This window comes from Aotus nancymaae, unplaced genomic scaffold, assembly GCF_030222135.1.
Source record: "Aotus nancymaae isolate 86718 unplaced genomic scaffold, 86718_ANA_hifiasm-v0.15.2.pri h1tg000064l_1, whole genome shotgun sequence".
NCBI lineage: Eukaryota > Metazoa > Chordata > Mammalia > Primates > Aotidae > Aotus > Aotus nancymaae.
The window spans coordinates 12,993,398-13,018,395 of NW_026988479.1; the positions used below are offsets into that span (position 1 = coordinate 12,993,398).

The 24,998-nt window shown below is 38.3% G+C and overlaps 1 protein-coding gene across 5 annotated transcripts in view; it reads right to left on the bottom strand.

The window, feature by feature from the left end:
- FAM13B (family with sequence similarity 13 member B) overlaps nt 1-24,998 on the bottom strand; it is a 102,299-nt gene that overhangs the window by 16,567 nt on the left and 60,734 nt on the right. For 3 of the 5 annotated variants that reach the window (XR_001104594.2, XM_012434498.2, XM_012434785.2), the window contains 6 exons: nt 23,853-23,985; nt 8,600-8,664; nt 6,406-6,454; nt 5,862-6,009; nt 2,743-2,808; nt 91-301 (listed from right to left, as the gene is read on the bottom strand). Coding sequence is in view for 4 of the 5 variants with exons in the window: in XM_012434498.2 (XP_012289921.1) it covers nt 91-301; nt 2,743-2,808; nt 5,862-6,009; nt 6,406-6,454; nt 8,600-8,664; nt 23,853-23,985 (672 nt within the window). In the remaining variant the exon portion in view is untranslated. The remainder of the gene's footprint in view (nt 1-90; nt 302-2,742; nt 2,809-5,861; nt 6,010-6,405; nt 6,455-8,599; nt 8,665-23,852; nt 23,986-24,998) is intronic. The other 2 variants (XM_064366358.1, XM_012434694.2) reach the window with 1 other exon arrangement.

Genomic DNA, 24,998 nt, shown 5'->3' on the forward strand with positions numbered 1-24,998 from the left:
TCTTGTTGCCGAGGCAGGAAGACTAAATCTCTCAAAAGACTTGGGTATATAACAGGAATTGCCTCTTGTAAGCACATAAAAATCATATACCTAGTAAAAGATAGTGCTTTAGATGAGGAATCCAACTTTTCTGGATCATGTAGAAAACGCTGGCTTTGCCCAAAATCTAAACTGCGGTGTGATAATACTGGAGGACAGTCCTCTTCCAAGGGGTGATGATTCATTCTTCCAGCTTGTGGAGACAGCTGAGCTTCTCCAGACTCAGAGTCCTCCTGCCAAGACTTAAAAGCAGGAAATGGCTCTATAAAACAAACACAAAGAATAGTACCATGGATCTCTTGATTCCACATGGGAAAAAAGTCATAAAATACCAGCTATGTGTTCCTTAAATCATATCATTATGTAGTGGTTAATATTATATATATATATATATGTATATATATATATATATATAATATTTTATATATGTATGTATATTTATATATATATAATATTTTATATATATATATGTATATTTAAAAACAAGAGATACTAGGATCTTCACAAAGCCTACTATAGTTTAAAATTATTTAAGCTTCAATTTTTAGCCCAGAATTCTGTAATTTTTTTGAGATGAGGTTTTGCTCTGCTGCCCAGGCTGGAGTTGAGTATCATGATGATGATGATGGCTCACTGCAGCCTTGATCTTCTAGGGTCAAGTAATCCTTCCACCTCAGCCTCCCAAGTAGCTGGGACTAAGTAGCGCTTGCCACTACACTTGACTAATTTTCTTTTTTTTGTTGTTGTTAGAGATGAGGTCTCACTATGTTGGCCAGGCTGGTCTTGAACTCCCAGGCTCAAGCGATCCTCCCATCTCGGCCTCCCAAAGTGCTGGGATTACACGCGTGAGCCACAGTGCCCAGTCCAGAGTCCTATTTTCATATAAATTTAAATTTCTGAACCCAGTGGCAAAGCAAGAAAGGATACTGTGAAGCTCTTTAATTCTAAAGATGTTACTTAATATAATTCTGAACTTGTCTAAAGATGTTTTATTTACAAATGTTACTTTTCTTTTTTTTTTTTTTTTCCGAGACGGAGTTTCCCTCTTGTTACCCAGGCTGGAGTGCAATGGCGTGATCTCGGCTCACCGCAACCTCCGCCTCCTGGGTTCAGGCAATTCTCCTGCCTCAGCCTGCTGAGTAGCTGGGATTACAGGCACATGCCACCATGCCCAGCTAATCTTTTGTATTTTTAGTAGAGACGGGGTTTCACCATGTTGACCAGGATGGTCTCGATCTCTTGACCTCGTGATCCACCCGCCTCAGCCTCCCAAAGTGCTGGGATTACAGGCGTGAGCCACTGTGCCCAGCCCAAATGTTACTTTTCAAGTAGGGGAAAACTAGAAACAGCAAACATTCAACAGTTCTTAGAAATTTAACTTAAAAACCAAATGATACCAGGTGTATGACGTATCCCTCACTGTCAAATAGCTATGTTAAGAAAAAGCGAGAGCTGTTCCCCATGTTACACAGAACACTCACCAAGTGGAGCTCTCTGACTCTGGAAGAATTCTAACATTGCCAAAGGTGGAGCTAATTCACCTGACAGCACCTGGCCTCTAATATTAAACTGTGGAGGTTATCTTCTGTTACAGAATTCCTATGTATAATATATTTTTTAATAATACCCAAAAGTATTACTAAGACAAAACTTAATAGCACTAGGCCTTCTTAAGCACATTTACTTTACTGCAGTTATCCTGTGTGCTCTCAAATGAAAGCTATGTTAATACATTCGGTGTCTTTGCAAATATAATGTTTGGTTACATACAGATCATACACATAATCCACAAATATACTCCAAATACAAATTTAAGTACAGGAGGGGAAAAAAAATCCCATCTACACATTAACTTTCTTTTTTTCTTTCTTTTTTTTTTTTTTGAGACAGAGTCTTGCTCTGTCACCCATGCTGGAGTGCAGTGGCACAATCTTGACCCACTGCAACCTCTGCCTCCTGGGTTCAAGTGATTCTCCTGCCTCAGCCTCCTGAGTGGCTGGGATTACAGGCGCTCACTACCATGCTTGGCTAATATTTGCATTTTTCGCTGAGATGGGGTTTCACCATGTTGGCCAGGCTGGTTACAAACTCCTGACCTCAAGTGATCCACCCACCTCGGCCTCCCAAAGTGCTAGGATTACAGGTGTGAGCCACCACGTCCAGCAGGTTTTTTAATGACTACAATTTAAAAATTTGATGTTATGGCTATTAACAATAGCAAAAATGAATACAAAGATGGCTTGACAGTGTCAAAATTCAAGAGTGATGTTTTATTTTTCCTCACACAATAGCTAAGAGTGCTGCTTTAATAATTTAGTTTAACTTTATGCATTAGCCATTTAAAGCATTATCTTTCCTTTCAAAATAATAAGAACATAATTTAGGATTTTTTTGAAGTCCAGATCAATTTGATAACTAAAAACTGGGTACAAAGCGTGCAATCCCTCAATAAACCCAACAATAAAGTGATTTTCAAAGCAACCCTTGTACCTGTGTCCCAGCAAATAAGTAACGGTAGTAAACATTTTATGAGAAATGTCCTATTTTAAGAAAAGACAGAAGTAACAAGTTTTTCTGGATTCACTTTTAACCCAGAACAGTTTTCCTAAGATATGGGGACAGCAGGAGAAGGGCTTAATAAAGAGACAAACAAAGTGAACCATAAAAAGGCAAAAAAACTAAACTATGGTGAACCATACTTACCCTCCCCATCTCTCTGCAGATGCATTGTTTTGAAATCAATGAGGGGAAAAGTGATAAGGCATGACGCTAATAAAATGGAAAAAATGGCAAAAAATACTAAAGTGAACACACGGCACAGTCAGAACAAACCATACACATAACACAAAGCCAAAGATACCAAAAACATTTCCCTAAAACCAGTTAGACATTCTGCTCAAAAACCTTATTAAAAGAAATTACTATTAACTACATTTTAACAAATACAAACATAACATTTGCATTTCAGCAAGCAATGCAAAAAAGGGGGGAAAATCTCAAAGTAGTGCTATTTTACCCAAACATAAAACTGAAGAAATGGAAATTCTTAAGCAGGTTCTGTTTGAAGCTTTTTGGTATAAATGATTTTAAAGAAAAAAATCTCCCTTAGTTTGCTCTTTGAAAAAATCCTACTGCATTTCATCCCAGAGATAGCAGGAGAGAATCTGACGATGGTATCCACTTCCACTGAAGGTCAAAACTTTGTGAACAGCTGCTACAGATTCATACTGGTGACAGTCATGTGCTACCTGCTTGCTACCTACCGCATTCTGCTATTTTTCCCATCCTTTGAGGAAAAAAAAACAAAACAGAAACCATATACTTAGGAATAGTGACATAGGCCTCTATATGGAGTCATCCCACTTCTCTACAGAGTCACATCAAATAAAGCATATCTGTGATTCCAAGGTATCCAGGGTCTAAAGTAGGTTGTTTCTTAAGTAAGTAAGACTTTTTCATTTAGAATATCCTAAACTCCTAACTGTGGAAAATCAATGTTTGCATTAGTGACAAAGTTGGAAGGAACAACATGGTCTACTAACAGCCACTCTACCAAGCACATGCACAGTTCATGGCTGGGAAGTTCACTCAGGTGTCTCTAACCATTGGCTGTCTGAAAGTCAGTAACCCCTATTCCTGGAAGAGCAAGAAGGAGACCTACACAGACTTGTTTAAGCTGTTGAGCCAGGGCAACTCAGGCATTGAAAATCAGGCATCAGTAGCCTACAGCTTACCTCCTTTATCTATACCAAGGTACAGGTGCTGGATTCTGACATGGAAAAAAAGATAGTCCGTATCTGGTTCTCTTTGGGGGAGACTCAAGAACACTGAAGCTAGACAGAGAATGTCCATTCTCTTCAGACAATGAAAACAACTGCTCTTCTATGCTTAAAATTTAATCAGGACTCCCAGGCCAAAGACCATAAAGAACTAATTATCTGCATCTTCTAATAGGAAGAAACAAAAGTGCTTCATCAGAATCCCAGCTGCTTCTTTTGAAGACTCACTTCCTAGCAAGGCTTTAAGGGATGGTCTGTCAACCACGACTCCTTTTATTTTAGCCATAGTAAATAACAAAAAAAGAACATTAATCTCCAACTGCCACCAGTATGCTAACATATCCCCTAACACTGGGAAGCATCTTCGTAAACTCTAAATGTCCTAAATAACCCAAACAAAGCAAATGAAAGACAACTTCCTAATTTAGTCTAAGTTAAAACAGATAATATGTGACTGGGGATGCCAAACATCTAGACCTATATAAAAAGGAGGCTGGGGAGGAGACAGCAATAAAAATTGGCACAGACAATGACTTGGTTGGGGCTCCTTTAAAAAAAAAAAACAAAAAAAAACACACACACACACTCCATTTGCAATCAAGTGAGTACACTTACAGTGCCAAAAGGAGTCCATGGCACTGGCATTACAATTCCTGTTATTGCCAGCATATGTCAACAGATAACTTGCCAAAGGTGAGACAACCCAGGGATCTTCATCCGAGTGAATGAATATGCAGCTCTGCTTAAGATTCTTGAGTTATCTCATTGTTTCTTTACCAAGGTGTATGATCCAGAAGAACTCCTAGATCCAAATTTATTGCTTGTTTCCCACCCCCATTCAACATTTTATTTGAAAGTTTACAAATAGATAGCAAAATTGAAAGAACTTTACACTGTATATCCATATACCAATCACAATCTATCATTAACATTCTACTATACTTGCTTTATAACATTTATCCATCCCATTAACCATCTTGTTTTTTTCACAGATTTCAGAGTAAATTGCAGGTATCAGTAAATTTCCCCATAAACACTCTAGCATGCAAATCATCCACTGAAGTTCAGTATTTGTTCACAGTTTTTGATTCTCTTGAAGTAAAAAGAAAACTTTATATACAAAGAAACACAAAAATCTATGTATCTGCTGACTTTTGAGAAATGCATACACCCATGTTGTTTGCTTGTTAATTTTTTTTTTTTTTTTTTTTTGAGACGGAGTTTCGCTCTTGTTACCCAGGCTGGAGTGCAATGGTGCAATCTCGGCTCACTGCAACCTCCGTCTCCTGGGTTCAGGCAATTCTCCTGCCTCAGCCTCCTGAGTAGCTGGGATTACAGGCACGCGCCACCGTACCCAGCTAATTTTTTGTATTTTTTGTAGAGACAGGGTTTCACCATGTTGACCAGGATGGTCTCGATCTCTTGACCTCGTGATCCTCCCATCTCGGCCTCCCAAAGTGCTGGGATTACAGGCGTGAGCCACCGTGCCTGGCCTTGCTTGTTAATTTTTACCTTCTCTCCTTTGTGCAAATTTTTAGCATCCCCTGCACCATACCTTCATAACTTAAGACAGAGATATAGGAATATGGTACAATATTTGTTTAGAAGTACCCTTGAAGGTCATTTTTCAAAAAAGTATTACTGATGATTCTAATGGCAAGGTAATTATACACATTCTGTTTAAATTGGTGAGATCCCTACGCCTTAACATACTGGGCTTTCAAAGACCGGGAGATAGCACCTGATTTTAATAACTATTAGCAAAAACGTAGGCTGGGTGACTTTTTAAAAAAATCAGTTCTAACATCCATTTTCAAAGCTGCTGACAGATCAGATAAGAATTTCTAGTTCATATGAGATGCTTCCCCATAATCTCAGTGTGTTTCACTAAAAATACCCACTTGCTCATCTTATAAGAAAGGGAGAACAGAAGATCAAGATGAATAAAGTTATCCAGAAAAGGGTTGTACTCTTATCATTGCTTAGGGTAATTTCAGTTACAAATAACATTATCAGGAAAACAATGTGTGTGGGTAAAATTACCTTCCCATTTATCACCATCAGAAACATTCTTCAGATCTAAATGTGGAATATGGACACATGCTGCTTCCCCTTGAACACCAACACTTTGACCTCCTGGTACTTCTGATTCAGTGTTGGCATTCAAATCACATATCTTGCTACTAGAATCCTGTATTTAAAATAAAGAATACATTTTACAACTACGGAATTTTTTCACGCCCAGCTTAAAGACATCCAGCACATATCCACGTGTAGTCTTCACTGGTTTACTGTGCCTATATAGCCAACTGTCCCACTCCCACTGTGCAAACTATTTTCAAATATAAAAATGCAGTTTAATAGTACGTCTTATTGGGAGATAAGTTTGGATGCCAAATTCAGGAAAGTGTTTTCATAACCAAGTTTCTTGTGATCAAAAGTAAGTTGCTGTTTAACTGTAAACTATTTGATAAGAGTATTTACATTTAAATATTTAAACCTAGCTAACCCGAGTTAAAGACCAGACATAACAGACAGTTTAAACCTAGGTAAGTTTTTAAAGACTAAGATAAAAAATAGTTCTTACCAGAATCAAGTGTGACAATTTATCACTGTCAAATAACAAATATTCTTCCCTAAAAATACAAGTAAAGTTGTTAGTATATTAAGAATAAAAAGGCTACTATCATTATATATTTCTTACCTAGATTCCTCTTCTCCACAACACAGTTAGCATTTACTATGTGTGAAGAGAAAATGACAACTGGACATATGCCCATTCTTTGGAGCCCTGTATCTGCAAAACCACACAATACCGAAAAGATCCACAGAATCACTTCGGGTTTAGAAAAATCAAGTAATGTTCCCTACTCCACTCTACAAACCACAGCAAAAAAGAAAAACCTTTATAAAATGAAAACTAAAATCCATAGTTAAGTAGAAACCCAAAAGGATGAATGTATAATAAAGATTTTATAAAGTAAATGTTTTAACCAAATAAACAGCTCTATTCTCTCCACTCTTGAGACTTCTAAAGACTTTTTAAGAAGGTATCACTGTCTTTTACTTTAAATCTGACTGTTTTCTATCACAAGGTTGCTACTTCCAATCAAAGAAGGCTACTACTTCCAAACCTTTTAAACTGTAATTAAAAAAAAATTTCAGTTCACCTTTTATTTCCTCCAAAAAATTAACCCTTATTTAGAACAAGTGTTACAGCAAGCTGTTACAAATGATCCGTACCAATTTTCCAGTCAACAGAGCACCTGCTATTATACAACAGATCATCAATATGCCTACTATGGAAAAGTTCTTTTCCTCAAAGGCACTGTGGCAATTTACAATGACACATCAAGATGTCACTTCTAACTGGCCACAACAGAGTATGCACTCAGGAGACATGTCTTGATCGAAATATGGCAAGTCATTTTCTCATATAGATAATTACCTTATTTTTGCTGAGCAGGAGAAATGAACTCAATGCTCTGACAAGTTTAAAGGCATTCCTTTGCTTAGAGTAGGAGCAAATGGTAGGATGAGTAAATACTACTTAAGCGGCCTAGAAGACCTAAACACCTAAATTTGAGAAACATGATGTTAAACATACAAAATGTAATCCACCTAACCAAGGTACTCTTTGGATCTAAAAACAAGTTTGCTGACCTATACACAGTTGAAATTGAAGAGGAAAGAGCTTTTTCCAAAAACAACAACAAGAACAACAACAAAAACAGAAGAGTCCTCACTAAATGGGTCCTAATTGTTCTACCAAATCCAGATGTCATCATTCTGGGGGTGCCTGTTAATGCCGTTAATCTTGTATCTTCAGCCAATAGCTCCAATACTTGCTGGGCTGGAAGAGGATGATTCCTGCCTCCTGAGAGGAAGCACAAGGAACTGCTGTAACCAGGAAATCCGTGGACCTTCAGAGTATGGGGAGGCTCCAGAGACATGGCTCCAAAGAATTTACTTACCCTTTAAGAACAGGCTTCCTACTTATAATTAAAAGAAACAATGAAATTAATACAAATATGTCCTGGCCAACAGGCTGTCAGCAAATTAGTATTTACAATCTAGCCTGCAACTTCATTACTGAAGTGTTTTCAGAATCTCAAATCATCTTCCTAAAAAATTATACTATACTTTTTGGCAGCATCTTGAAGACTGATGCAAAGGGTAACAAGAACCCAAATCTTACACTGTGACTTAAAACATTCTAGAAAGCTTCTACTCAAAGAGACTATCTTTTGAGACTCTACATTTAGTCAAAATACTTGTTGCCTCCAGTATTTCTCTACCATTATAGCCAGTCAAAGTGGTAAAAAAGTACCAACTGCCTAGGAATGTACTAAGACATACCAAGGATAAATTCAAAGAGGAAGAAAAATGTTCTATACATATTTGTTGAAACAAATACAGTATCTTTCAGTTATACACAGTTCTAAGACCACGAATTAACTCACTGACGGGTATATTCAGAGTATCAGTAAATTCCCAAATGTTCTAAAATCAACTGAAAGGTTTAAGTGTCTCCAAAAAGGCTATGTGTTTTTCCCTCTGAATGTTTTCCAAGTTATAACTACTGTCTGTCTGAACCTGTATAAATCCAAATATTTATATTTAATATCCTTTATGCCTACCATTAAAACAAGAAGCCGGTTTAAGATTACCTAAACTATATATTTATAATGGATAATCATCTTAAAAATTTCCCTTAGAAATCTGTGAAGAGCTCCAATTCTCAAAATGATTAATTAGCAACAACAAGAAAAAATGCTTACCTCTCAGGACAGCCATCTTCACTATCACCATGGTCACTGCATGGCTCTAACAATATACCTACAGACTGACAAAAAGAACACCACCATGTATTAATGGAGCTCCCAATACACAGATATGAGAGGAAGTTGCCAATCTAAATTAGGATATTAGAATACATGCTAGTCAAACACCCCTCATTAGCTATCATTTATAATAGTCTATAGGACTTAGATCTCTTTTTACAGAGAGTAATTTATCTTCCCTCAAAACCTAAGTCATCTGAAGTATGGCAGGTACTCTGCATTTCTTTCTACTCTATTAGGTATCACCACTACTATCCTTTTTCCTCAGAATTCTCTCCTTCAAAATGATGGTCTTCTGATCCTGCTTGCCAACTGCTGCTTGCCTTATTTCTCCTCAGCCACAAACACACAAGTTTGGCAACTTCTTGTAGGTAAGATAAGAGTTATGGAGGAGTTTGTATATTTGAAGTAATAACTATTTTCCACAAAGAAAGTCCCCACATGAGAAAACTTTCCCATTTTCCAATGAGCTTAGTGACACCATCTCATCCCTATTCCCCCCAAATTAAAAACCTACCAAGTCTAATACAAATACCCAGAGAATTACTACAAAATACATGAACTTTTTGGTGTTTTTGACGATCACCTCTCAAATCAACAAAAGGTTTGATACTTCCTAGACTCTCCGATTCTTCTTTAGAAAGTACCACTTGTTCAGTTTTGTTTAGCATGAAAGAAGGTCCATAAGATTGCAAAAAAGCTATTAAAATACTAGTCCCTTTTCAAACTACACATCTCTGTGAGGCTGTCTCATAGGCTTCAACAAAAACAATGTAACAGTAACAGACTAAATGCAGAAGCAGTTACAAGAATCCAGCTGTCTTCTGTAAGTCAAACAGGTATCAACAATATTTCTTTCTATAAAACAATGCCATTCCTCAAACTAAAAAATTTTTCTGAAAACAGTTGTCTATTATGGAAAACAGCAACCTTATTTATGTTACCGTAAATGAGTTTATGTCTAAGTAAGTTAATATTTTTAAAATTTCTCAGTTTTAATTCCTAATATGGTAAATCCTGTAAACAAAGCTCTTTGGGATCTTCAATATTTTTAAGAGTATAAATGAGTCCCTGAGAACCAAAGTGTGAGAAACAATACAGAAATCAGACTTCGGCAACCTTTAGATCTAGAACAGGTATCCCCAACCCCCGAACCAGGACCAATCCATGGCCTGTGAGGAACCAGGCCACACAGCAGGAGGTGAGCGCATTACAGCCTGAGCTCTGCCTCCTGTCAGATCAGTGGTAGCATTACATTCTCACAGGAGTGCAAACCCTATAATAAGCTGTGCATGCGAGCGATCTGGGTTGTATGTTCCTTATGAGAATCTAACTAATGCTTTGATGATCTGAGGTAGAATAGTTTAATGTGGAAACCTCAACCCCTCACCCACCATCCGTGGAAAAACTGTACCTGGTTCCAAAAAGGTTGGAAACCACTGCTCTAGAAGATAGCTTTACATTCCAAAGGTTTCTGGGCACATGAAATAACCATTACCCAGGCTGAATATTTAACTTTTATTTGTTTACGTTAAAAAAAAATTTCTTAGACAGTCTCTGTCACCCAGGCTGGAGTGCAGTGGCACAATCTTGGCTCACTGCAAACTCCATCTCCTGGGTTCAAGTGATTCTCCTGCCTCAGCCTCCGAGTAGCTGGAACTACAGGCTCACGGTGCCACCATGTCTGGCTAATTTCTTTGTATATTTAGTAGAGATGGGGTTTCAGCATGTTGGCCAGGCTGGTCTCAAACTCCTGACCTCAACTGATCACCTGTCTTCAGCCACCAGAAGTGCTGGGATTACAGGCATGAGCCACCATGAACCTTGAGGCCGGGCACAGTGGCTCACACCTGTAATCTCAGCACTTTAGGAGGCCAAGGCGGAAAAATCACTTGAGGTCAGGAGTTTGAGACCAGCCTGGCCAACATGGTGAAACCTCATCTCTACTAAAAATACAAAAATTAGCCAGGCATGGTGGTGCATGCCTGTAGTCCCTGCTACTCAGGAGACAGAGAGAGGAGAATTGTTTGAACCCACGAAGCGGAATATCGTACCAGTGCACTCCAGCCTGGGTGACGAGCAAGACTCTGTCACAAACAGACAGACAGAACCCAGGTATTTCACTCAAAAGAACCAAATTCAAGCCCTAGCTCTACCTTTCTCATTACAAATATGAGAATAACAATCATTTACTTGACTACCTCAGAGTTACTCTAGAGAATCAAAAGAAATAGCTTGTAAGAAAAGCCATCTATATCGGCCAGGCACAGATGCTCGCACTTGTAATCCCAACACTTTGGGAGGCCAAGGTGGGTGGATCACTTGAGGTCAGGAGTTTGAGACGACCTTAGCCAACATGATGAAACGCCATCTACTAAAAATACAAATATTAGCCGGTTGTGGTGGTGTGTGCCTGTAATACCAGCTACTATGGAGGCTGAGGTATGAGACTCGTTTGAACCGGTGGGGAAGAGGAGACTGCATGAACCAAGATAGTGCCACTTTACTCCAGCCTGGGCAACAGAGCAAGACTCTGTTTCCCAAAAAAATATAAGAAACAAAAATAAAATATCAGTGGGCAAAATAACCCATATCTTCTCCACATCTCCTCCCATGTGCCTTTTCATAAACATCAGGTTCTGCAAAGGAAGGCTAAGGTGCTCTGGTCTCTCAATTCAGGTAAGCTAGACAGCTTTGGTAGTGGTGGTAAAAGCAGCAGGAGGAGCAGCTACATCACAGTCATATTAGCAGTATCTCAGTAGTTTTCGGAAATTACTGCCAAGAGCTAATTAAAACCTGACAGGCATTTCCAGTAATTCCTCTGGTCTCCATCCATTCCTTTGCTGTCCATAATTGGTACACCCACATTGCTTAGTTCTGCATCTTCCCATTTCTACTCACTCACTTTGCTCAAGCATGCTAGTTACTTCTATTAAATACGCTACATATCTTCACTCCATTCTGTACCTTTCATCTGCTGTACAAACACTCAGGAAATTGCATATTGACATAGTTCTAGCCAGCCTACTCTCTCTCTTCTATTAAATATGATCAAAATTGATGAGGTCTTATGATAGTACACATCAAATTGACAGCCATCTGTTCCTCTTGGCTATCTGCCAGAGTTTATAAATACTTCTAGTCTCCACTTCTGAAAGGAGGTAACTATATTCCAGCAGTTTCTCAGTATTTGCAAGGTATGAATAATTCTAAGTTTTGAAGGTTATCATCAATGAAGGTACTATGAAATGAATGGATTTTACTCATGATAAATCAGGTATTTTGATGTTCTAGACAGGCTATTCAACTTCATACACTTTCTTTTTTCTTTTTTTTTTTTTTGAGATGGAGTCTTGCTCTGTTGCTAGGCTTGAGTGCAGCGACGCGATCTCGGCTCACTGCAACCTCTGCCTCCTGGGTTCAAGCGATTCCCCTGCCTCCGCCTCCCAAGTAGCTGGGACTACAGGCGTGCGCCACCACACTCAGCTAATTTTTTTTTTTGTATTTTTGTAGAGATGGGGTTTCACCACATTGGCCAGGATGGTCTCAATCTCCTGACCTCATGATCTGCCCACCTCAGCCTCCCAAAGTACTAGGACTACAGGCGTGAGCCACTGTGCCTAACCCATTTTCTTTTCTATTTTTTTCACCTTCATACACTTTCAATTCCCAAAATACTGATTACAGTACAACTTATACCTATTCAAAATCTACAGTGAATAATCTCTTTATATCAGATAAAATTCCTAAATATTTACTATGGAATCTAGTAGCACATTAAAAAAAAAATTCTATTTTGCAAAAACCTATTGGATAAAGTTATCCAAAATATAGGTCAGGCATGCTGGCTCATGCCTGTAATCCCAGCACTTTGGGAGGCTGAGGAGGGCAGATCATGAAGTCAGGCATTCGAAACTAGCCTGGCCAATATGGTGAAACCTCATCTCTACTCAAAATACAAAAGTTAGCCGAGCGAGGTGGTGCATGCCAGTAATTCCAGCTATGTGGGAGGCTGAGGCAGGAGAATCACTTGAACCTGGGAGGCGGTTGCTGCCATGAACCAAGATTGCACCACTGCACTCCAGCCTGGGTGACGGAGACTTCATCTCAAAAAAAAAAAAAAAAAAAAAAATACACACACACACAGAGATAGAGAGAGACAGAGAAAGAGAGAAACAGAGAAAGAAAGAGACAGACAGAAACTCTTAAAACTCAACAATGATAAAACAACTCAGTTAAAAAACGGAAAGATGGAAACTCTTAAAACTCAACAATGAGAAAATCACCCAATTAAAAAACAGGCAATTGGCCGGGTGTGGTGGTTCACGCCTGTAATCCCAGCACTTTGGGAGGCCAAGGCAGGTGGATCACCTGAGGTTGGGAGTTCGAGACAAGCCTGACCAACATGGAGAAACCCCATCTCTACTAAAACTAAAAAATTAGCCAGGCATAGTGGCACATGCCTGTAATCCCAGCTACCCAGGAGGCTGAGGCAGGAGAATAATTTAAACCCAGGAGGCAGAGGTTGCAGTGAGCCAAGATCGCTCCATTGCACTTCAGCCTGGGCAACAAGAACAAAACTCCACCTCAGAACAAAACAAAACAAAAAACTGGGCAAAAGACCTGAATAAACACCTCATTAAAGAAGATAAACACATGGCAAATAAGATATACACATGGCATATGAAAAACTCATCATCATATGTCATTAAGAAACTCAAAATTCAAACAAGATACCATTACACACCTATCAGAATGGCCAAAATCCAAAACACTAACACCATCAAATGCTGGCAAGAATGTGGCACTGTCACTCATTGCGGGTGAATGAATGAGAAACACACTCAACTGATTTCAAAGGCCACATTTTTTATAAATGTACCCAAGCATTTAGTTTATGATAAAGGTGGCATTTTGCATTGGTGGGGAAAAAGATAGACTATTCAGATTATTCAAAAAGTTAAGGTGGTGGGATATCTAGGTAAACATATAGGGAAAACAGTTGAATCCACTCTTCACATCTTACACCATGATAAATTCCAAATGGGTCAAATATTCAAATGTAGAAAATGAAACCACAGAAGTATATTTTTAAAAGAAGAAAATTAGTTTATAATCTCAGAATAGGGAACACCTTCCTAACTATGACATTAAAATCTAAAATCTAAACAAAATAAAAAAAGTTTAATATTGTCAAAAATGACTTTAAGTAGTCAAAAGACAAAATGCTGGAAACAAATATTTGTAACTGATCATAAGAAGTAGGTATTTCCTTCTGCTTTGGAGGAGCTGAAAAAAAAAAAAAGAAAGGAGGTATTTCCTTAATAAATAAAAAGTATGTATAAACCAAAAGGAAAAATAGCAACAATCCAAAAGAAAAATGCGGACATGGACAACTGGAAACAGAAAAGATGAGACCCATCATGGTGGCTCACATCTGTAATCCCAGCATTTTCAGACGCTGAGGTGGGAGAATCGCTTGAAGCCAGAAGTTCAAGACCAGCCCAGGTAACAAATCGAGATTCCTTTACAAATAAATTAAAAATTAACCAGGTGTGATGGCATGCACCTGCTTGGTAAGGTGAGGTGGGAGGACTGCTTGAGCCTGGGAGGTTGAGACTGCAGTGAGCTGTGATCATGCCACTGTATGATCAGAGCAAGACCCTGTCTCAAAAGATAAAAATAAAAGACTTAACATTTCTATAAAAATGTCAATGTAAAAGAAAGTCACAATACATAAGTTTCACTTACCAGGTTGTAGTAAAAATTCTGCAGTGGTAAGGCACAGTCAAATAGGTATTCCTATGCATTGCTCGTGAAAGCATAAACTTGGTTCAAGAGTCGGCAATTTTACAATATATAATAAAATTACAAATGCATATACTTTATGACCCCAAATTCTACTTCTATAAACTTATCCTAAAATAAGTTTGTACAGATGAAATGGCATATGTGCCAGGATATTCACTGCAGCAATTTTTAGGACAAGACAGTGCTTTCTTTTATAGTTTTATTATATCTCACATCAGGGAGGGGAATTAAATATGGATAGACAAGAATAGAAGGAGTGACACTTTTCTATATATCCTCTGGTAATATTTAAATGTTTAACTGAATCTATCTCTTTTCAAAAAACAAATAAAAATATGTTAAAATTCTGTAGGACAAAAAAATCAATTATCCACACATAAGGCATTTAATCACTAAAGATTCCTGTCTAGGGGCAGTGGCTCATGCCTGTAATCCCAGTACTCCGGGAGGCCAAGGCAGGTGAATCACCTGAGGTCAGGAGCTCAAGACAAACCTGGCCAATATGGTGAAACCCTGTTTCTATTGAAAAAAAAAAAAAAAAAAAAAAAAAAAACCTACAAAAATTAGCTGGGTGTGGTGGCACACACTTGTAATCCTGGCTACTTGGGAGGCTGGGGCATGAGACTCACTTGAATACGGGAGGTGGAGGTTGCAGTGAGCTGAGATTGTGCCACTGCACTGTAGCCTGGGTGACAGAGTGAGACCCTATCTCAAACAAATAGCCAAAAAGATTCCGTAAGATTAATTTCAGCCTGGCTAACCAATACACTGTAGGACTGTGGTTTATGTAGCACCTAGTACTCTTGAGATTATTTGATTTATCAGCTTTGAAATGTTAAAAGGCAATCTGATTTCCTTACACTGCAAGTCAATTTCAGGAAAAAAAATTTCCAACATTATTTTTTATATCTAAAATCTTGATCTCCTTACAATATTCTAGCCCAGGGGTTGGCAACTACAGCATATTAGACAAATCCAATCTGTTGCCAGTTTTTGCATGGTTATTCAACTAAGAATGGTTTCTACATTTTAAATGATTGAGGGTAGGAGGGAGAATCAAAAGAATGATACTCTGTGAAGTGAAATGACAAGAAATTCAATTTCAGTGCCCATAAATTAAATTTTATTGGAACACAGCCATGCTCATTTCTTACATATTTTTCTGGCTGCTTTCATGTTACAACAGCAGAGTTAAGTAGTTGTGGCAGAGACTGTATACCCACAACGCCTAAAATATTTACTGACTAGGGTCTTTACACAAAAAGTTTGCTGACTCCTACTCTATCTAGACTTACACTTTCCTAGACACGAGTTACTTTTTACCAAAGCCACTTGAATCATGCCACACTATAATACATCTGAAACTCATATATCCTGTCCAACTTATATTCCCCTCTTCTGCAATGTCTTCACCTTACTGTCACAGCTTGAAAAGTTCATCCTAAGTTTCTAATCCACCCAACATGCACTCTGTACCCTGGTTAACTATTTCAAAGCTATTTAGTCAATGCCCTTACCAATGTGGTCTAGTTTTTGACCATCTTTCTGTTCTCCAGACAGACAGATGCTACAAGAAAATGTGTCACTTACGTACCTTCCTAGCTGGCTCACTACAAATTCATGTCATCAAACTTCAGCTAGACCTCCACTGGTTCTCGAATATCTGCTGACTCAGTTCTATTTGCTTTCTCTCCACAGAGACTCTTGCAAAACTGTACCTATTTTCTTCAGATCCAAACCCAATTCCTGTCTCCTCACCCTCTGCAAATGCATTTCATTTTAAAATGGTCAAAGCCATCTGAATTAAGTCCCTAAAACACCTCTCACTTAAAAAATATTCTATAGGCCGGGCATGTTGGCTTATGCCTGTAATCCCAGCACTTTGGGAGGCTGAGGCGAGCGGATCAAGAGGTCCGGAGATTGAGATCATCCTGGCCAACATGGTAAAACCCCGTCTCTACTAAAATACAAAAAAAAAAAATTAGCGGAGCATGGTTGCACACGCCTGTAGTCCCAGCTACTCAAGAGGCTGAAGCAGGGGAATCGCTTGAACCCAGGCGGCAGAGGATGCTGTGAGCCGAGATCGTGCCACTGCACTACAGCCTGGGCGACAGAGCAAGACTCTGTCTCAAAAAAAAAAAAAAAAAAAATCTATATATCCCCTTTTACTGAAGATTAAAAGCAGCTTTTCCTGCCGGGCACGGTGGCTCAAGTCTGTAATCCCAGCACTTTGGGAGGCTGAGGTGGGTGGATCACGAGGTCAAGAGATTGAGACCATCCTGGTCAACATGGTGAAACCCCGTCTCTACTAATACAAAAAATTAGCTGGGCATGGTGGTGCATGCCTGTAATCCCAGCTACTCAGGAGGCTGAGGCAGGAGAATTGCCTGAACCCAGGAGGCGGAGGTTGCGGTGAGCCGAGATGGCGCCATTGCACTCCAGCCTGGGTAACAAGAGCGAAACTCCGCCTCAAAAAAAAAAAAAAAAAAAAAAAAGTAGCTTTTCCTATTTAGGAATAGTCACTCAACCTGCACCTTGAATCATCTTCCTTGCATCTCTTATCCCAACCCCCTCTATGCAGTGTTCCCCTAATTACCTGGAGTTTTCTTCTGACATTTTTCAGTCTCTCCCTATCTAGTGACTGATTCCTACTGACATGCTCAAATCTCCATCCTGTATCAAGAAAGCAGAAGCAAATAGGCAGGTATCTCTTCCACAACCAGACTGCTCAACTCTTCTCTTTCATTTTCAATGCAAAACTTGTCCAAAAGGCTTTCCATACACTGCAGCTTCTATCTACTCACCTGATATTCATTCTTAATCATGAAATCCTCTACCTACCAAAGCTCCTCTTTCTTTACCAATAATTTCTATCACAAAATACAATAAATTTTAATCAGAATTAATTATTTGCTTAAATTATTTGATTATAAATCAGAGAAACTGTTGGAAACCTAAATATAAGACCATAGGAAGAAAAGCAAAATCATCCACAATCCATCATCCAGAAGGCCACTGTAAATGTTTTGTTACACTTCTTGGCCTTTTGACTATGTGTCACACACACACATGTACAGTACATGCAAAGAAATTGGGACTTCATTAGCTTTAGTAATCTATACTTGGTTTTTGTTGTTTTTCAAAATAACTTTACCTCATGACTATTACTCAGCCCTTTAAAACAATTTTAAATCACTAAACAATATCCTATTATATGGATATACAATGATTTATCGAATCATTTTCCATTGAGTACTTTTCATGTTTCTCATTTTTTTTCCTGCAAATAAACCCCTAATAAGAATTTTAATAGAAAAATGTTTGCATACACCTCTGATTTGTATGTATTTCCTTAGGACACACAGTCCTAGATTTTGAAATTTCTGGTTTAAGGTCATTTGTTCTGTCAATGTGTCTTCCAGGAAATTTACAGCAATTTACACTTCTGGCGTCTATATGAGACTGCTTATCTTAACCAAAACCTCACCAGCATTAAATATATTGTTTGTTTATATTGTTTAAAAAATATGTTTTAAATAATATATATAAAAATATATTAAAAATATTATTTGCATTGTTTAAAATATATATATTTTTTAAATTTTTTGCTCAACAGCAAAGGCAAAGAAAAAAAGCCATTTGATTAGACTTTTAACCCCCCTAGCAAGCAAATAAAATTAAACTTGCCCTTATTTTTGTACCTTTGCCTCCCATCACCTTTTTTCTCCTTTTAACTCTCTATTTTGACCAACTTTCAAACTTAGGAAAAATCCCATCCTCTTTGACATTCCCAGTTTCTATGGCCATGGCTGTTTTTTCCTCCAAAGTGCTAAAATACAGAGATTCCCTTCAGGTTTCTTTGAACCCCACTTATCCTCCCCCACTTTTTTCCTCCAAAGTGCTAAAATACGGAGATTCCCTTCAGGTTTCTTCGATCCCCACTTATTCTCTTATTGAAGTCACTGCTTTGGCAATTCCATTCACTCATAAGCAAAATGAGCCCCCACCACCAGCCACAACTCATGACCCAAACATCTGCTTCATATGAACCACCAGTTCTCCAACATGGACCTCTTTTCCAATCCCTTAGTGTCTGTGTTTCTTAACCCAGTTTGCACCTAAATCTTAATCATTTTCACCTTTGGAATGTTCTCTATTCTTCCTTCTTTCCTTCCCTGGGTCCCAGAGTTCAGACTTTTTTTTTTTTTGAAAGAGAGTCTCACTCTTTTGCCCAGGCTGGAGTGCACAATCTCAGCTCACTGCAACCTCTTCCTCCCAGGTTCAAGAGATTCTTCCACCTCAGCCTCCCGAATAGCTGGAACTACAGGCATATACCACCACGCCCAGGCTAATTTTTTTATTTTTTGGTAGAGATGGGGTTTCACCATGTTGGTTAGGTTGGTCTTGAACTCCTGACCTCAAGTGATCCGCCCACCTCGGCCTCCCAAAGTGCCAGGATTACAGACGTGAGCCACCATGCCCACTAGCTCAGACATTTTAAGTGCTCACCAAATATAGTGCAAAAAGCCCACTAACTGTTGTCTTTACCCCCAATATTTCCTACAAACTTTTTATGACTACTACAAAAATCTTCTTCCTAAAATACAGATCTGGGTACATCATTCCTTCTGCTTCAAAGTTTTCCATATTTTCCTTCTACTGAGAAAATCCACAATTCTTAGAATAGTATTCCAGGTTATATGCATGACTCGAATCTAACAATATTTCCAGAATTATCTTCTATTATATATCCTCCCACAATACCCTGAGCTCTACAAGTAGCTCTGCTTCATTAACATTCAACAGTTCCCTGTAATCTTTACTTATACTATTCATTTTAGTCTCACAAATCTTGAACCAAATTCAACCCTATGAAAGGCCAAATTCAAAATCCCCCTTGCTCCAAGACCTTCCATAACTACCCTGGCCAGAAGTTCTGTCCTCTCTTCTGCAAGACTATAGTGCCCTAACAGCACTAGTTATATTCCATATTAGAAACTATGTGCATATAAAACCTAGATTATCAAGTCACTGAAATTTAAATCTGGTGTTTTTGCTTGTACTGTCCAAGTTAACAAGTATTGTGTATTGCCCAACTGAACTAACTTATTCTAATAACAAGAAAAATCACTGAGCTTCTTAGCTGGGGGGAAAAAAATGGTGACAGGCTTTTCAAGGCCAAGAACCCATCATTCAGAAAGGTTTCCTAAAACCAATTTTACAAAGAATTCGTGTTCTCTTTACAAAGTAACTGATATACTAATTTCTTTTTGTTTTGGTGGCAGGGAAGGTAGGGGAACACAGGGTCTCACGCTGTCACCCAGACTGCAGTGCAGTGGCGTGATCTCAGCTCACTACAACCTTGCAACCTCTACCTCCCAGGCTCAAGTGATCCTCCCACCTAAGCCTCCCAAATAGCTGGGACTACAGGTGTATGCCACCATGCCTAGCTAATTTTTAATTTTTGTAGAGATGCCATGTTGCCCAGGCTGGTCTCAAACTCCTAGGGTCAAGTGATCCACCTTCCTCAGCCTCCCAAGGTGCTGGGATTATAGGCGTAAGCCACCACGCCCAGCCTGATACACCAATTTCATTCAACAAATTATTTACTGAGTTGCTTACTATGTGCCAGATGCCATTGTGGTCTTACATTCAACAAATGCTTAATGAATACCTACTATGCATCTAGATAATAGGGATGTAATAAAGAACAAAAGAGACAAAAATCTCGGCCCTCGTTTTTTTTTTTTCAAAGACAAGTTCTCACTGTATCGCCCAGGCTGAACTGCAGTAGTATGATCACCACTCACTGCAGCCTTACCTCCTGGGCTCAGGTGATGTTCCCACCTCAGCCTCCCAAGTAGCTGGGACCACAGGAGAGCATCACTTCACCTGGTTAAGATTTTTTATTATTTTTGTACAGACGGGTTCTCCTTATATTGCACAGGCAGGTCTCAAACTCTCAGACTCAAGTGATGCTCTCACTGTGACCTCCCAAAGTGCTAGGATTACAGGCATGAGCCACTGTGAGTGGCCCCATGAGATTTTAATCTAATGGTGGGAGACAGACAATAAACAGACAAGTAGATATGGCTGGGCACAGTGGCTGATGCATGTAATCCCAACACTCTAGGACATAAGGTAAGAAAAATGGCTTGAGGCCAGGAGTTTAAGGTTATAGTGAGTATGATCACATCACTGCACTCCAGCCTGGGCAAGAGTGAGATCTTGTCTCTAAAAATAAAAATTAAAAGATACATAAAATAATTATAACACTATCAAAAGTGAGGAGGGGGCCAGGAGCAGTGGCTCACGTCTATAATCCCAGCACTTTGGAAGGCTGAGGCACACAGATCACTTGAAGTCAGGAGTTCAAGACCAGCTTGGCCAACATGGTGAAACCCTGTCTTTACTAAAAACACAAAAATTAGCCAGGTGTGGTGGCACATGCCTGTAATCCCAGCTACCTAGGAGGCTGAAGCAGGAGAACTGCTTGAACCCAGGAGGCAGAGACTGTAATGAGCCGAGATTATGCCACTGCACTCCAGCCTGGGAAGGAGAACGAGACTCCATCTCAGGGGGGAAAAAAGTGAGGAGGGGATAGGAAGCAGGGAAAAAGGACAAAAAAATTCAGAGGCTGGAGTAGGTGGTAAGTGGGAGGGCCTGCTAATACACAGAGAGTGATAAGATTTGGTAAAATTGAGGAAATATCTGCAAGAATAGGTAAGAATGTGAGCCAAGGAGATATCCACACAAATAGAAATCCAGATAGGACTTAAGATTTAGCTGTCTAAAACCTGACCATCACAGCCAGTATTCTGTAGGGCCTATAGCTATATTTTGATAACTAGATGGCACTGGAAGGTTCTAGGAAGTGACATTATCTAATTTTCCTCTTAAAAGGATCATTCTGGCCGTATGTGGAGAACACACCATCAGGACACAAAGATGAGGAGATTAATTAGGAGGCAATATTAATCCAGGTGAGATTGGATCAGCAGGTTGGCAGCAGAAACAGTAAAAAGTAGTCAGACTTCTTTTCTGAAGTAAGTCTTAAAACCTTCATTCCAGAAGTATCTATCCTATACCTGGACAAAAGGAATGCCCTTATCTCTGAATACACAGGGACACAGAAAAGAATCTGAACAAACAGGCCTTGGTAAATTAGCCACCCTTCATTTATTACAATGAGATCACATCCTCTTTGCCTAATTATTCTTCTGCACTACTGTCCACTTTTCATCAAACCAAAGCATTAAAATACACAGGCGTCTCTGTTTGAGTCTTGATTTCTGAAGGTGCTCATGTCTCATAAAACTTAAATAAACGTGCATGCTTTTCTCTTGTTAATGTCTTCTGTTACAGGTGCCTCAGCTATGAAACTAATGATGGGTGACGAACGAAATCTTTCTTACTCAACAGACGCTTGGTAAAAATACACCAGTGGAAATTTGAGTGGACTAGTTGATATAGGAATGTAAAGTTCCAAAACAGGTCTGGACTGGAGATCAGTAGCATATAGATGGTAGTAAGAGCCATTACACTAAACAAGATTACTGAGGAAGTAAATAAAAATAAGCAATCTGAGAATTGGGCCCTGGGACATTCCAAATATAAGAGATTCAGAAGATGAGCAATCAGCAGAAGAGACCGAAAAAGAACAGCCAGCGTAGGAAAAAAAACAACAGAGTGAGATATCCTGAATGCCAAGTGAAAAAAGTATATCACAGTAGTGGGAGTAATTAACTGAATCAAACTTTGCTATAAGGTCAAGTAAAACATTCAATAGACATCATCGGTAACTTGCAAGAGCAATTTCAGAGGAATGACTGGTCGGAGGAGAGGATAGCTGCAGTGAATTTAAGGGAGAATGAGAGAAGAGTTAAAACAGACAATTCTTCTAGCAATTCTATTTATAAAGGGAAGCAGAGAAATCAGGGTGTATGTAGCTAGAATGGGATGGAGGGAGTTGAGAGAGGGTTTTTTCTGAACTTGGAAGAAATAACAGTATTAATGTTTTACACAGATGGGAATGACTCAGTAGATAGGCAGAAATTTATAATCCAGGAAAAGGCAAGAGGACTGTAGAAGCAGTAACTAAAAAGCTGTTAATCTAACATACCCAAGTCTGTGAAACTAATGGGTGGCAACTTCTTTGAAATGTCTTCTAGTTTATAAAATAATTTTATAGCATGTTCACATTTTTTAATCATAATCCTCTAATGTAGTTTAGAGAAAAGCAAAATGCAGTTCAGAAGTCAGGTAACTTGGCCAAAGTCACACTGATATTAAGCAAAGGCAAAATACTAACCTAAGTCTACCTACTCTTAATTCCTCTTTAGCCCTACTTTAGCATATGGTTTAGAATGAAAATATATTGAAGAAACTCACTTTATCAATTAATTTAGCATCTTATTTTTAAAAGTAATATCAAAATTACATTTTGAACATGTCTTAGAAAGATGCTTTTTATATTTAATGGCAATTATTTTTTAAAAAAATATTACCACTAACAAATGTGACAGTGACAATAATTTAGTCATCATTACAACAATGTTCATAGGTTCTTGCTAATCATGAAAGGATGTCAACAGTGGGGGCTCAGAACATGCCACACCAAATTATGCCTCTTTGGCATAAGGATTATTTTGAGCTGATTATTTTCAGAAATAGAAAATACAGGATAATACAGAGAAATTACTCTTTTAGAAAAGAAATTTTTACCTGCAGTAGAAATCTCCATTTCTATGGTGTCTCCTCTCTGACTCTAAAACTATCAATCTTCAGAGCAAACCTTAACTTTGCTTACGGTGCTTTTCCTGGCCATCTTATTACAAGTAGATCTCTCCAACATCCTTCTTTCCTTTGTTTCAGGGCATGATGATATTTAAGCCACCTCTGAGAGATTTACTCACTTCCCCCAAGTATCTCCCATGTGTACATGAAGTACACATATCTTAATACTTGCTTTTCTCTTGTTAACCAGTATTTTGTTACAGGGGTCTATCCCATCCTAAGAGCTATATGAGAATATTGTATGTTCTCCCCTATACCATGCTCTTCACCAAAACTCCTAAGAAATACAGAAGCTGTCTTAAAAATAACAAAAGTCAACCACAATACCACCTAACCACCTCAGCTGACATAATAATTTCTTTCTAGGAAAATAACTTAAAATAAGTTGCTTTAAACTTTTCTACCAGTGATGTTTCCTAAACTCTGAGAGAATGTATATTCTTGGGGATTTATAATTGAGACAATTAAGTGTGCCAGCAAAATACTGAACTATATCTGGCAAAATACTGACATCAAAGGAACACATGAAACAATCAAAGTTATACATCGAACACACCTAACACACATTTTTGACATTCCTTACCTGGTTATTTTCTTCATTCTCAAATACACAATCTTGCTGCATAACTTCATTGTCTAAATTAGTGCTAGCCACAGGTTCTGAACAGTCTCTGTTACTTTCACTGGCATTAATAATATCATCAGCAATATTAACCCTAGAGATGAAGTTTAAAAAATTAGATCAGGCCAAATGTTGACTATGTAATGCCTTTACTTTAAAATAAGTAAATAACAATGATCTGAAACTTTTATTTGTTAAAAAAAATGTGTACTTTTCACAAAAATCCACTTTTTTTTGTCTTGCTAAATTAGATTATTAAATCTGCTAAGTTTTTGTCTCCTTGGGATGTTATGAGGGATCTTGTTTATTACCCCCTCTAAAAATTTTCATAACCGAATGAATGGCTTTTAAAATAATTTATGTGCAAAATAGTCATTTCCCTTGCAAATACACAGTCTCACACAATAATGACCCATCTGTCCTGTTCAAATACAAGTCCAGTACTAGACACTACAATGTCTAACACCTTATCAAGTAAAACAGAAATAGCTTCCTGCTGCAGAGTTGTCATCTTACACAGTTTTGAATATACAAAACACTGCAGTTTTTGTTTCCAAAGATGGTACCACTTCCCTCGATAGAATATGTATTCCCCAGTGATGAAAATAAGAATATTGTCTGACCAATGGGTATAGGTTTGCAGGATCCTTAGCTAAGCTAAGGACAAACTCCAAGAAATCTGCTTACATCCTTTGAAACATTTTCCCACTATTTCTAACTTTTACATACTGCTTTTTTCCCCTTCATATTCTGCCCAAATACTTCCAATAGATCCAATTGCATAATTTTTTCCTTTTTAATTTTTTTCTTTTCTTTCCCTCTGTCGCCTTTTCCCAGTTGTATATATTCTAATCATGCCTTCAAAGTACACAAACCAAAGCCATCAAATAGAGCTGCACTGGCTGGCAGTGCCATCCATGACACACTTGCAATTATACTACATGGAATTCCAAAAATAAACATTCCTACCACTGGTTTTCACATAATTTACATTTTTCAGTTTCATTTCATATTTGATAGCTATTCTAGTTAGCCCTTTTAAAAACTGTCTTAAAAAAAAAAATTACTCCCCAATTATCTTTTTTTTTTTTACCCTCCTATGAATCT